At 38.8% G+C, this 15,705-nt stretch overlaps 1 protein-coding gene across 5 annotated transcripts in view; it reads right to left on the minus strand.

Annotated features, from left to right (window-relative positions):
* Positions 1-1,449: 1,449 nt before the first annotated feature.
* The window catches only part of gabra1 (gamma-aminobutyric acid type A receptor subunit alpha1), a 36,900-nt gene continuing 22,644 nt past the window's right edge, over positions 1,450-15,705 (minus strand). For all 5 annotated transcript variants that reach the window (XM_087807426.1, XM_087807421.1, XM_087807425.1 and 2 more), the window contains 2 exons: positions 7,623-7,825; positions 1,450-7,276 (listed from right to left, as the gene is read on the minus strand). In XM_087807426.1, the coding sequence (XP_087663552.1) occupies positions 6,956-7,276; positions 7,623-7,825 (524 nt within the window). In that variant the 3' untranslated portion in view covers positions 1,450-6,955. The remainder of the gene's footprint in view (positions 7,277-7,622; positions 7,826-15,705) is intronic.

Consider the following 15,705-nt stretch of genomic DNA (forward strand, 5'->3'; position numbering starts at 1 on the left):
AATTGAAATTTCCACTGTAAACAGTGATTATTGTCATGTTTAATATAAATAATCAAATCACCCAGAATTCAAATTTCATTTTCTGCTCACCAAATTGTCGTCTAAGGGTTGGGATTATTTTAAGAGTAATCTGTTCCTTTTTAGAGTTGTACACAAAAATGTTTGTTCATTTTAATGTAGCGACTGGAGCTCAGTTGTCTGCGTCTTCATCTTTGATCCAAGAGTTTGAATCCAGAGTTTTGCAAAAATGTATATCCATTTTAGTGTAGTGACTGATGCTCTGTTCATATTTGTCCAAAAATACATCCATTAAAACATCCAAATACCTCCATACTGCTCGTCTGTAACGTACCTCTTGTATTGAAGCCTCAACATAAGAGATCGTTCCGGAAAAAAAACACTTCTGTATATTTTAAGTTTCTTTGTAGAGGAAGGTTCTGGTTTCAGCTCCAGCTACAAGTTTGTCCTCATTCAAACACATTGCAAGTGTCAGTGTGAACGGTTTACACTGAGCAGCAAAAAAATAAATATGTGTATTTCTTTCAGAATAATTCCTCTTGTCGAGATAGACGTTCCAGACGAGGTATAGCGATCTTTTTATGGATGTCTTTTTGGACGAAGATTAACGGAAAATCAGTCACTACACTAAAATGGATATACTTTTTTGCATAACTCTGGATTAAGTCGATTTATATCCCTTCCTCAGAGACTGAGAGGGAGACTGTGTCCCTTAGCTTGCCTGAAAAAAAAAAGAATGATTTTTTCCCATTGAGTCAATAAACTCTATTAATCAATCCATCTATCTAAAGACCTTGGGTTCCTGTGGGAGGAGCTGGACGATGTAGCCGTGGAGGAGATAGTCTGGGCTGTTGCTGACCACGGATAAGCAGATGGAAACGACTCTTGCGTTTAATAGTTTTTGAAGGTTATACTAGAGTCTTTTTTTCTGCAATAAGATGTTCTCTAGACCAGTGGTCCTCAACATGTTTTGCACCATGGACCAGCCTTATATCCGCGGATGGACCTTCAGATAGAAAACAGTAAAAATATATTGTATAGAGTTTGTGTTTCAGTCATTTTCACTAGTTAACGTGTAAATGTTAAAAATAAACTTTACTTGAACAAGTGTCAAGAGACACAAGCCAATTTTAAAGTATCTTTTTTCAAAACAAAACACATTTCAGACCAGTACCTGTCCCCAGACCAGGGGTTTGGGGACCACTCCTCTAGAAGACAACATTTTCATCTTAAAGTGTGTATTTGTCTTTGTGTTACAGTATGACTTACCTTATCATTTGATTTTAGAGTCAACACACTAGGTTTAACTCGGGTAGGTTCACTCATCGCCCCAGCTTCAAGATCCTCAGGGCAGAACTTGACCTTCATCAGGTCATTTAGGCTGAATGTCAATCATTATTCCATCTTTAAATCACAAGAACACCACAAGTCTTTTGTTTGTTCTCTTTTTATTTAAAGACTAATGCAGAGATTCAGATTCTACAGGGCCATATCATAACATAAAAGAAATCAAAGAAAACATTTACAGGAGGTTCACCAGTTCATCTACATCCATCAGAACCCTGTCGATATTCACATTCGGTGTCCGTAAATGATATACACACACTTGCAGCCTGGTCGTCTGTTTACCTTTTTGTGCTTTAGAAAATCTTTTTTTTTTTTTCTTTTTTAACATCTTCGTGAAAATCTGAATGTATCTGCTCGGTAAAAATACAAGAGAGAACTCCGGTGGGGATCTAGGGAACAACTAAAGACCTGCGATGATGTCGACGGAAACGACTGCCTACAAATGTGATCTATATACAGTTCGAAGCTCATGATTGGACTCTCTTCCTTTGTAGCAGACATGGCTCAGAATTGTTTGCTGTGAGCGTAAAGCATGAATGGAAACAAAAACAAAAAAAGTGATACCTGTGATATACAGGGAACATTGTTCGCTTGTTATTTCGCTGCTAATTTTACTTTCCCCTGGAGAAAAAGTGCAATCGCTCTGAAAGCCAATCTCTCCTCTGCCATTTAGAATAATGAAAATAAATCACCCTGTATCGCCATTTTATCAAAACAAACAAATGGTTGTTCGTTTTTTATTTTGTTTTCCTGTGAAATAAAAAGCCGTCCTTGCATAGCACGGCTACATAAATGCGATGATGTTGTTCTCCTAATGTGCAAAATGCATGTCAATAATACAAATTAATCATCTCAGTTTATATCTTTGTTGGTAATATTGTAATGTATTATACATATTTATATATATAAATAATCTGCATGATAATCAACATACATACAAATATCTTTATACAACTCTTCGCCCTGAACGTTAACTGTCCACCTTTTTCGGGTTTGGAGCCGGGGATCCCAGGGAGTGGGAGGAAGAGGGAGGGAGGAGGGGGTCAATGGAGGTATCAGAAATGATGATAACGATAGCAACAAACTTTATAATCTGGTCGCTGAAATCGCTTTGTCTGTCAGTTCTGTGTATCATGGTTCAGTCAATCTTTAAAAAGAGAGAGAAAAAGGAAACGAGATCTAGAGTTAAACAAGTTGAAATATGAACTTGTACGGAAATGCAAGGGAAGGAAATGCAACACTTGATAAGTGGTGGTGTCTTCTTTCTTTTTTTTAAACTCTAAAGGGCATCCAATTTAATAAAGAGCTGAGAAATCATCATACAGCGCAATCTATTTGGCTTTGAACCAATCTACGTCTCAAAAGTGAATCATTAAAATGAAAGTATTCCTGGTGAAAGTAAAATGTTCGTAGCCTCGTCAAAGAACCTAAAAGGGGGATAAAAACGGGGGGTCATTGTCTAAGGATGAAGACATTTGGAGGGTTCTTGGAATTTAATCTAATCCAATTAAAACTCCAGATATTCCCCTCATCAGCGTTGCAAGTGCAACATCACTATAACCCCCGCTGCTTGGATCAATCGCCCGCATATTGGATTAGGAAAACAGGAGGAGCGAAAAAACGCCCTGGACCAAAACGTGTGCCTCAATGGGGTGCCCCAGTGTCTTTACTAAAATGATTTGGTCTTCATTAATGGAATAAATAAGTTTCTTTGCATGGGGTGCTAAAGGCGGCTTGGAGTTAAACGCCCTCCCACAAGCTTTGATAAGGCTTTAGAAACATGTTTAAACACTAATTGCACTACGTTGTTCTCTTATATTGGATTCAGAAACAAACAAACATAAATATTTGTTATCATAAGTTATCCTGTATTGACTGACAAAATGATACACAGAACCACAAATGTGCGTTGCAAGCATCTCAAACTGTTGTTCATAAAAGTGCCAATTATTTAACCTTCAATTTTGATCCAATCCAACTTGACTGTTAATTACAGTGATTAAAAACCTCCACATGATGTAAATGTAAAGCTACAGCGGACATCACTTCCGGACTCAGGTCCTAAAAAAGCCCTTGCTAATTAATATTGCTACATCAAAATAATCAAAGATGGACTGATCGGAAACCTCAACATGCCACAACAGAGAAAAAAGCTCTTTTTTTTTAAAGTGTATATGTTGAAAAAAAAGTAAAGTAGCAGGCAAAAATCTTTTTTTTTTGGCTTTTGTTTTTATCTCGGAAGAGGGATTGACATCATGCTACAAAAATATATTCATTTCTGTCACTACCAACGACCTGTTAGACTGTGAGACACAGCACTGGCTAAACTGAAGATTACAGTGCCACTATTTTCTCCTTTCAGTCTTTGTCTCGCTCCGTCTCTGTCCCTGTCTCGCGCTGTTGCTCACCGACAAGCAGCAACAAAAGGAGTCCAAACAGGCATGTGATACTGAAGGCAGTGTAGCTGGTACTTTCTGAGTGTTAACGTCTCAATTTGCAACTGAAGGGGAGATGGGAATGGTGACGGAGAAGAGGAGAAATGATAGAAATAAGGAGGTTCGGGGGACACAGTGGGATGGAAAATACAGACGCGCCATCAATCAACAAAGTAGAAGCGATCAAAGCTCCGACTCTGAAAATGGAAAAGGCACTTTCTCCCTCTCAATGTGCCCCGTCCCTCTTACAACTTTACTTTGCAGGAAGTGGCGCCTTGTTTTCCCTTTTCTCTTTTTTTTCTCAAGTGAGACTAAACTTTACCAAAGCCACAAAAATGAAATCTGAAATGAATCTGGATATACATCTCTTTACATTCTGGATCAGTGTGTGACTTGTTTCTGTGTTGTTTAAAATCTTTTCCCCCATTTTTTAAGACCAAAAAAACATGCTTAATGTAGATTCCAGGAGATCCCCAAAAGCACTGAAGGAGGCCCCAACTGACGTCCCAACTATATGCTATTCTACAGAAAACCAACAGCTGGAACCTCCAATACCAAACCATGTACAGATAAATAAATCCCTTTGACTATTCCTGTTCTTCTCATTGCACTCGGTTAGCTCCTGAGTGACACTATAAAAGTTTGGACAAGGTTTTTATATTTATATCCCAAGATGACCACTGTGGCCAGAATCACATCATACTTGGCTCAAGGCTGGACAAGCTCTGACAATCAAGGCAAGGGCAACCTAGCGTAAAACCCCACTCACTTGAGAAGATGATAACTCACCTTAGAAGCTACTGTGTCACAAGAGACAACCAAGCTGCATGTGTAAATTCTAAACCCCATGTCAGTTGTAGCCTCCATTAAAATATAATACCAAGAACACCTGTAGCCCTTAGAGTTCTCTAAGACCCTTTTCATCTGAACTCTGTTATCCACTAACATCTCCACATTGCCACTTAAACTACAGTTAAAAAACCCCATTGGGGAACCTTTGGAGTTCAACGGATATACTGGGAACGAGGTACAGCCACTTTTACAATATTAGAAACCTTTCTTGTTGACCACTAAGCCAAACTCCTGCATTGCTCAAAGGTTCAACCCACTTTCAATATCAACACACTTTGGAATCGATGCTATCTGACTCACAGTGGTATACATCTATCCCAGACAAAGAATCATTCAAACTCTGGATGTGCCTAAGGACCTCTAGGATCCCAGTATAACTACTAAGTTCACCCAATTAAGATCCATTTTTTATTAGCTTCTGAACTCGGACTCAAAATGTAAGCCTTAACTGGATCATACTGGGAACCATGTGATATGCTGATGATGTGACTGTGAGAAAGACTAGAAATTCTAACGGAAGTAAGTGTGGGAAGGACATTCTTTTCTGGTGTTCTTAGAACGACTGTTTTTTTCAACCTTTTTTGATTATTATAATATTGTAAAAAAACAAGTCACACACTGATACGTCCCTCTGTCTGCTGATGTTGCTGTCGTCCGTGTGAAAGTGTAGAAGCAGCTCTCAGTAGATGACAAGAACCAGTCACTAAAGCATGAATCACCTCTTTTTTTTCAGAGACAAAAATAAATAGAATTTTAAAAAGTACATACCCTTTAGTTACTCTTTGCAAAGCTTAAACATAATATTGACATCTCTATAACACTTTATATTATTTACAACGGTGTGAAAGGAAATAAATATTCTCTTCAGTGCAGAGATGATTGGAGCTTTGTATTTTTTTTCATAAATAAATGGTGCATCCACTGAGACATGTTTTATTGCTATTGCCCTAAAATGTTTTTTTTTTTTTTTCTCATGAATAAATGATATACAGAAAATGGAAGATATTTTAGCGGAGGCCTTTTACTGCTGCTTATGTCAATAAGATAATGCCTCCCAAACACTACATGACTCTGGAATTAACTTCAATAATCAATAGGCAAATGTACTTTCTTTTATCCTAATTCTCGCCTCCGACAAAGGGGAAGGTGGGGGAGAAATGTAGCTTAGCCTGCTGGCTTAGCTTCTTTATCATCAAAAGATAGCAACGACGAGAACCAACTAACATATGCAACATTCTCTCTTGATGTTTTGATGGCACAAGATCCAAGATTTTTCTCAATTAATCCTTGTTTTGCCAATGCCCTATCATGCGTCTGCCTTTGAGTACACCATACAGCATTCACTCCAACTACTCCAACAAAATCTAAGGACAAAAAAAGTTATTTAGCCTTATTCATGACTATTATCCATTTTGCATGTTATCAGAAGTTTCCACCAGGGTATGTTTCAGGAAAAATAGACATTTTTATAAATAAACATTAAGCAAGGTAAAAAAAAAAGGTTATTTTCTATGTACCTTAGCAAAGATAGCAACATAAAATTATGTTTATCAGCCATTATAACCCAGAGCTTAGCCATGAATGTTAATAGTGTAGCAATGATTCATTAAAACAGTGAAGGATATCTACAATTTGTACATTTGCATTTGATCATTTTGAGAAGCACATGTTTTGTTGCAGACAACGAGCATCAAGCTCAACTACCTCTTCTTTTTTTCCAATTTATCGAGGTAGAAAAATGTGGGGTATTAGACTTGAGCTTCGGTGTCAAGACTAAAAGATATTTTTATCCCAAAATTATAATATCTTTCTTATCAAATCCCTGTATTTACACTTTCAAAGTCATGTAGTATCAGGTCGGCAAAAGTAATTTGTCAGCTTGATATGTGTTTTGGAATAGATGAATGTAAACAATAGGATGCCCTGCCCATGCATATACACAAGTGCTGTGATGTAATGTTGAAATAAACTAGAAACGCCCGTACAGCTGTGGGCTATGTGCAGTTGTTGAATAGCATTCTCTTGGCTAAATATTTATAGAAGCATGTTTTAGTAGCATCTTCCCAGACCTGAACAACCTTTTGAAAAAAGTCTGTTTTGATATTGTTCTTTTTTTTCCTTTTCCCTCCTTTTTATCCCCTCATTAAAATGTAGGTAAACACAGAAGCATTGCAACAACTGGCAATTCCAACCAGCATGGACACCATGTTTGTCTGAAAATAAACAAGTGTTTCTTCTTGAAGGAATAAGAAAGAAAAATGAAATAATTTACAGGTATTATCGAAAAGGGAGTGGAACAGGGATTATTGTGGGTGCATCCCTTGCAATTTGGGCTTCTTATTCAAGTAGGTTGCCCAGTAGACCAAGTTAAAGGTTCCAAAGAGCAGGGGGAAGGCTATTCTGGCAATCCTGTCAATCTTGCTCACGCTGTTAAAGGTCTTCTTGGCCTCCGGGGGTTTGGGCTTGGGCTCCTCCTTGGGTTCAGTGGGGGGTGGTGGGGCGCTTTTGGCAATTGTGGCCAATCCAGGGTCCCTGGCAATATTTGGAGCGAAGGCTGTAGCAGTGGCCGCTGGGTAGGCTGTTGTGTTGTTCTTCTTCAGGAGGGATTCCTTCTTCTTTTTTTGCTGGTGTGGTTTTTTGGGTGTGAAAGTGAAAAGGACAAAAAAAAAAATGCAGATCAAAATGTGTGCACCAAACAGACCCTACAGCTCCAAGTCAATATCTTGTGAGAGAGGTGGATTGTTTCACTGCTAAATGCAATCCAAAGACAAGCGAGGCAAAGGATGAGCAATAAACTATTTATGTTCATGTCATGTTACACAAATTGAATTTCCGATGAGATGAGTCTGCAACAACAACTGCTACATGCAATATACGCTCTCTCCCTAACCCACCTCTCTGGATTGTTAACTGCCCTGCTGATATTTCTGTGCGTGCCAACAATTTCATGCTCATGCACAGTTCAAATACCTTCTCTGGCACGACGCTCTTTCCATCCCAAGCGTAACCTCTCTTGGTGAAGTAATTGACGGTGGCAAACTCAATCAGGGCAGAGAAGACAAAGGCGTAACACACAGCAATGAACCAATCCATGGCCGTGGCATAGGCCACTTTGGGGAGGGAGTTTCTGGCGCTGATACTGAGTGTGGTCATGGTCAGGACAGTGGTCACTCCTGTAGGGCAGAGAGGAAAAGAATGTTGGTTTAGAGGACACTTCAAACAAAATAACATGGTTGTCGTCAGCTTAGCTTGCTAAGAAGATGGTGCTAGATACTTATTAAAGAGATGGCAGGCAATGTATAGTACTAGTTCACCACTGACGGAGGACTCATAAACATGTAATGCACAAGGTCAAGAGGACCAGACTGTGGTCTAAGGTGTCATAGTAAGTGGTCTGTGGCGTTTAAAATTGCATGCCATCCTGCCTTGCAACGACAGACCTTTTTAATGGTTAACGCAGAGGTTGAATCCCTGTAGACTACATTAACAGTATCTTAACATCCACTTGAATCTCTTTCCTGCCTTGTATTGACTCTTTGAATTTATATTTGAGGATAGTCGTTGTAAGACTTTAAAAAGTGTGGTGCAATGCAAGCATTTATACAACATGTGATGGTTGCCATAGTTTCGAGATATATCTCAGGGGAGGATCTCTGTGTTGCTGCAGAAAAGAACAAGCTCACCAAAGAATGACTGTCTTATGGTCTCGTCAAGTTCTCTACTTCATAAATTGCGTTCATAAAGCAAGCAACAGGCAGTGTAAAAAGTCATGTTGAGGTTCAGGGTTCTAAACAGGGTTTCTGGTCGTAACAAACTAGACTGTAGCGCAATGTCAAATTGTTTTTAAAGTGCAACTGTACATAGATATGCATGAGCACTAAGAGGATGGATTTCTAATACCCTTAGAAATGTGTATAATCTATACAAAACAACAATATCGGATGTTTATGGAAAACCATTTATTTTGGAGAAAGCCTTTTAAATAATGCAAAAAGTGCAATCATAAGATGTGACCGTTTCGCAGAATGAAATCACAGAGTAATACGTGTCAACAGAAGAAAATAACAATATTGAAACATCACTTAAATACGGAATTAACACATTATAGCTGGTGTTAACAGAAAAATACAAGGTTTTGCACCTCCATTATCATGTAGCTAAAATGAGATTACTTGAGAATTACGAGCCTCCTGCCCTTACAACCTATAATAGAAACTCATTTAAAGCAATATAAGTAGCAATATTGCTTTTACTATGAGAAAAAATGTCATGGAAACCCATGTTGTTGATACTAAAACGACTATTATTAGTGCACACTTGTATAAAAAGGTGCTACTGAAGGGCTCAACGAAATGTAGGTAAGATGTGAACCCGGGAAGAAAAAAAAAGGAAGGGACTATAATTAAAATGAAAGAGTTTCCGTTTCCCTTAGATGCTTAATACACTTGGTATTTCTGAACAGCTTCAAAGCAAAGAGAATCAAGACCAAAGAGCGCGAGCAGACCTAAATCTGTGCCTGAGGAAGAGGATTCAGACTGGGTGGGGAGATATTTTAAGCTCAAGGGAAGAGGTTTGAAGAGAAAGCAGCAACTCCAAAAGAAAGTCGTGATGAGCCAAAGAACATGAGACGCAGCCGTGTTAAAAGCGAGTGTACTTCCTGTCAGACAGCGTACTTCTGGTTTTCAATTTATGTTCTTGTAAGGGGGGGCGATAGAGGGGGGGTGACCTCAAAGCTACAAAGGCAAGTCTACTCTCCAACTTGCCAGGAGAGTTTTTATTTATGAACCCAATCATTCCCTCTAGAACATTTTAAGGACTTTATCTAGGTAGCATTCATCACCATTCTTCAAAGAAAAACAACTTATTACAGAGTATATTAAAATTAAAAGTATTTGAGCACGGTCTTATTTATTTTTCAGTCTGAAAACCAAAAGAAAAGAGACTGCAGATGTTTGAACAAAACCCCCTCCCAAGAAAAGACAGCAAATACATCTGCCTTAATACTCCTGACGGGAAACATCTGTGTCTTACAGGAATGATCAAATATGGATGAAGAACTAATGCTCGAAGCTCACATGTAGGCATGCTATAATAAACACACCACACCATTCTTTCATTGAAAGCCTTTCACATTACTATTTAAAGGTAGAGACTGCTATAAAATAACAGATGGAATTTATTAATTCAACTAAAGGTATTTTCCTTTGTTGACAGTCAGTGCTTGGCCTGCAGTTATCTGTCAGCTGTTGGAGGACACAACAACTTAAAAGGGCTTTTATATCTTCCTTCTGCTTGATGTCACACAAGACTGTAGCACACCTTACGTCCACGGCTCAGGATAGCCCCCTGGATAGCATTTGGAGGAGGCATGTAATGCTGGGAGGAGCCCATGGAGCAAACCCAAGATAATATTAAGTGATCTCGAGACAACAGTAGAGCAGTTAGATCATCATATCACTATATAAGTCATTTGAATGGCTCAGTAAAAATGATTGGATTTCATTTTTAGTAGCCCTGTCCACCCCTTATATTATTACGAAATATAGTCCTGCCCCAGAAGGAGATATCAAACCACTTTACATTTATGTTATATATAAGTAAATCATTCATATAAACATAACATTTAAGAACAGTTAGGTGACAACTCACGGACGCTGGATCAGCAAAGATTTGAGATAAAAACAAAGCAGAGTTATCATTATGGACTTGATGGTTCAATTATTATATCTAAGAATCCATTAAATTTCGAAAGAAACACATGATTTTCACCCAATTTCCACAGTTCAAGTCGATCAATTATGGGAGTTTGAAGCCATTCCTGAAGTTTTGAAATCATTATGGAGGATCCAAAAAATATCAATTTGTCTGCTACATCCTAGAAATGGCAGCAGGCAGATGGTGCTGAGCTATTACACTTCTCCTGTGCTGTTATTGTTTCTCTTCAGAGTTATGAGTTCTTGCTGCTCTTCCTCCTCAATTCTTTGGAAGTGTTAAAACGATGAATCATGGACTCCTCATCCTCCCACCCTCACACAGTCATTTTTTCTTTGGTTGTTACTTTGCTGAGTCGGTGACATGAGGCATGAAGGATGATGGTGTGATTAGTCAGTAAATAAAGAAAATACAATGATTAGTCATCAGCCAAAATTGACTGTGAAGTGACTGAACAGGTGCGCGGCGTTTCTGTCAGTCACTATTACTCATAAATAGAAGACTATTTTTGTGCGTCAGCTTTTTTTGTTACACCTGCCACCATCTATGAAGAGCCAAGTGTGCTGTGCCACCATCTGACGTCACTGAACCGACTGCTAACTAGGACACGGAAGGTTTTTGCTGTTCATATGTTGGTGAGTATGGTGGCGTCAGCTTTGAGAATAATATATGATGCATTGTCACATTTTTTTTAAACATGGTGGAGTAGCCGTCTCTGCACCTAACAGTATGAATTTACAAATGTATTTCTCTGATTTTGCTGATAGAACTGTGACACTTTTGCTCGACAAAAAGACAAACATTTTATCATAAATATACATTTATTATAGTCATGGTTTTATAGTCTGGCACCACATCATTCCTAATAGAGCAGCCAAGCAGTGGACCTGGCCTGGACTTGAGATCCCCCCCCCTACAAAGCAGGACCGGACATATAAGGCACAGTCGCTCGGAGCAGGCAAGTGACACAATGCTCTTTTCAATAACACCTTTTAGGTCAAATGGCATCACAGAGCCTAAATGCAGCCGGGAGCAACGTCCAAATGGAATTTAAAAAAAAAAAGGATTCCTACAGCAGAAAGTGAATGCAACAGAATGTCAGTTGCTAGTTTTCACTTCTAGGAGTTTCTTTTCTTGTTGCTATAACCTGCTAGGCATTTATTTCAACAGCAATGAATCTAGTAAAGTCAAGACTGTATCAGCCGAGACCAAAACACTACTTAGACCAGAAAGTGCTCTTACCAAGAAAGATAGAGTCAAGACCAAGACGTTTTTAGATCCTTGGAAATTATATTTTACCATGCTGTGAGGGCTCTGTTGTCATGGAAACAAGTTTCAACATTTTTTCCATATATTTCATCGAGGTCAAGGTGACCCCAAGGCCTGGAGACAAATTTGTTCGTGGTATCCCTTGTGTTGTCTTTAGGGGAAGATTAAAGACCTCCCTGACTTTCATAAATAAATATGCAGTGGTGGAGGCTATTCACATTGACCCAGAGCAAACACAAGGGTTAAGACTGGTTTTATAAAACCACAATACTAACAATATCCAGAATAAAAGGCAACTCTTAAAGCAACCTGAAAAGAAAACTTTTCACTAGTTAAATACTTCTACACACATTTCTAGTGTGCATAATTGTGTGGACAAACACTACAGTGAAGTGCGTTGGCATCTTCAAGCTAAAATCAATGCATTGCAATGAGTAAAAGAAGAATGATATAAATGTGCTATAAAGACATCTTTCAAAAATGATGACGTCTGTTAAAATCCAATACCATCCAATATATAAAAGAGAAAGTCTAATGGAACGTCCTTGCTTCTTGTCAATTTCTCTTTCATGAGGTTTGCAGAATGGTTTAGCTCCAACATTAGTCTCACTCTTTTGTCAATCTTCTTAAAGCTCTATCTCAAGCTTTCAGGGCCTTGGCAGATACATAGAATAACGATAAGCAAAAAGCGATAAATATAAATAAGCTACTTATTTAGATCTCATAGGGTATCATACAGTATCATGAAGTGCTAACTCACACCTTGTTTACTTTGTCTATATTCTATTAGGAGTTTACTTTGAACAACACTGTAATTACTGGTTATTTACAGGAAATAAAGAAGTAATTTAAGATGAACTTGGGTGAAAACTAACTCCTCTCCATTTACCCCTTATTAAGAGTAACTCACTTTAAAGAAAAAAACCCTCAACTATAAAAATATTGAAAGCCTCCTGATTAATCCAAAATAAGTATTTGGAATTGTGAATATGTTCTCTGTTTCAGCAAATTCATAGTTAATTCACAAGTATTGGACACACTAAAAAGTACTTAACAGCACTGTACATATTCTTTATTTCCCTTAATATCATGCTATTAAGGGTGTACACTAGTAATTTATAATTATTGATAAGTGGCTAATTTGCTGTTAGTACTAATATGACTAAGTCGCTCACTGGGTTGTACTAGTGATGGTCTGATGAAGCTTCACGAAGCAGTGTCATTACTTTCAGAGTCGACTAGATGGCGGTCTCTGCACTATTTTCCTTTGTTTTGAACAACTGTTCAAATTAACAACATGACACTGTTTCATGAAGCTTCATCAGTCCATCACTTGTTTAAACACGTACGTGCCTTTCTTTCAGCACTCAAACTCTGTCCTTCTTGCTCCCGATGATCTCACTTAAAGTGCAATCGCAGAAGCACCATTGTGTTTGTTTGAAAGCCCGGTCGTATAGAAATTTGCGTCGAGCTTAAGCGTCACGGTGGGGCGGCGCACCGTAACCCTGAGGTGTCTGGGCTTATGATGTGGGCGCCGGAACACTTTCTGTTGGAGAAGCGCCAGTGCAAAGTGATTAAGCCGGCAATCATGTGTGCTTATGGCCTCAGCAGGTGCCGGATCACAAAGGAGCAGCACCTTACAACCATTGCTGCTCCGCCGCGAGCTCGCAGAACTAAGATGAAGGAGATTAAACTGTATTTAAAAGCGACAGATGTGGACACGGGGAACAAGTACTATAGCACATCTGTAGAAGAAGGATAAAGGCCTTTTCTCGCATATATGGAAATACTGCATCGCATATGAGGTGAAAAAGTGCGATAAGAGAAGGTGGACTGAAGAGAAAAAGACTGTAAGCCAGCGAATCAGTTAATTTTGTGGGGGAGGATAAAGGCAGTACCACTGGGTATTACACAAGTCCTCACCAAAGGACCAGATTCTTGGAATTATATTATATTTTACTGCTCTTTGACAAGCGCCATCGTCATGGAAACAAGTTTCCCACCAGAGAAAAGTCAGTGCAAAAACACAGATCCGGTGTTTTGCTAACAATGATCAATGGGCGGCGGATGCGAGAGTTTTTCGCTAAGCAGGCTGGCAGCCCCACCGTTATACCCCAAATTAAGGACGAATAATTAACTTTTTTCTGTCGTGCAGCCAGCGACGGCATCTCTTAGGAGTCATTTAGAAAAGCACCAGGTTTATTTAATACACGTGTACCTGTGTGGGTTTTGGATTACTCTAAGTGACATATCGGGACAACAAGGTGGCTGGTAATGAGAACAAATCATTGGACTGGAAAGTCTGAACGGGAATGAAACTTTTGAAACTTAATTTGAAAAATTAGAACATTAGAACATCTCAGGTTCTAATAATTTTGAGCCTGTTGGATGATGTCCTACACTGGTGAACAGTGTCCAATGAACAGGAAGCACTATAACTTAATCCTAAAGCACTACCTTAATTTAATTCATTTAAAGTTTAAATGTATTAGAGTACCCCCCCTAAAACATTTGCAATGTTATAACAATGATATATTTGATAATAACTTCATGTACAGGGCCGTCTTTTATATCCATGATCTCCTTCATAATGCATGGAAGCCACTCATACTTTCTCTCTCTCAAAGCCATTACGTTATCTCCAGTTTTTCTACTCATTTCCAGTTATCTCCTATTGATGGGTCATGCCCTGAACATCACACCAGCAAGGTGTTACATACATATTCTAATTGGATTCCCAAGCTACCCCATTCTCTCAATGTGGAGAAACAGCTTTTCACCCTATCTCTTAATGAGAGTCCAGCTACCCTGTGGAGAAAACATATTTTGGTCCCTCATATGCAATATTTCCATCCCTCTTGACAACAAGTGGGGGTAGGGACTTAGATCGAGTGGTATATGTAGATATTTGCCTCGCTATGATTAGCTGGAATCCATAAATACCCATGTCATCCATTATAATTCAACATTTACGTCAGGAATGTGATGCCTTTTTGCTGGGATTAAAAATGACCATTTAACACAGGTATTCAAAGTCGTCTATGTCCATGCTGTTTAACTTAATGTCCTAACATGGAACCCTGATCTGATGGTCTTCAAGTGGTTCATCAAGTACTTAGGTTGATTTACCACCAAATTGAGTGTGAACGAAAGATGGAGAAGATAGTTACAATTACAAAATGCAATTATCCGCCTGGTCAATTGAGTTGGAGATCTCAGAAATAACCACAATTATCGTACTCCTTTTTCATTATAGTATTTTCCTCGCTATATGCCGTAGAGTCCTAATTCCACTGCAATAGTCTCCGTGTTGCTTTTTTCGCTTCTTATCTACACCTCTCCTTGATTTACCTTTCAGGAAGTCCTTTCCTATCACATCCTTTTTAATCCCAGCGTAACCTCAAAATGCCTCTGCGGCTCTGGCTTCACATCAAAACTCAGGAGACTGAGTGTACATTAAAAAAAAGCAGGTCATGTGACAGTTTAATTTACAGAGTAGAGCTGGTATCACAATGACATCAGAGCCTGACAACGCTTTATATTTTAAAGAAACGGAGTCTATTTATTCACCCACGAATTCCAGGTGTTGGCACATTGTTGTATCAGTTAAGGACACTATGGAGGAGAAAAACCAATTACTGAGCACTTCCGATCAAAAAGCCTCGTCCAAGACAAGTCCAGCCAATTGTGTTGGAAAGATCTGTGTCATCCTATTGTGGCCGCAAAGTAGGAGCTTTCTTAATGCTTCATGAACATTTGTCGTCTCGTCTCTGGCTCGGGGGCATCCTTTGACACATCAGTCACAGCTGGCTAAAAATGGTAGTAGTCAAGGAAATGGGAATCCAACCGAACATTGCTTTTCTCTCATTCTCAACTCGTGTTTGTCATGGAATGAAAAATATATCTTCATAATAAAACCTTTTAATTTCAGTTCAAGTAAAAAACAATTACAAAGAGGCAGGGGAATGGTGAAGAGTAGCCAGAGTTTAACACCATGAGACAAAACAACGAGTTGCCGCAAGATTTAAAGGGTAGCTTTTTCAGAGTGTACACATCTTTGCTGTGATGTATG

The sequence above is a fragment of the Callionymus lyra genome, chromosome 14 (genome assembly GCF_982586985.1).
Source record: "Callionymus lyra chromosome 14, fCalLyr1.hap1.1, whole genome shotgun sequence".
NCBI classification, from domain to species: Eukaryota; Metazoa; Chordata; class Actinopteri; order Syngnathiformes; family Callionymidae; genus Callionymus; species Callionymus lyra.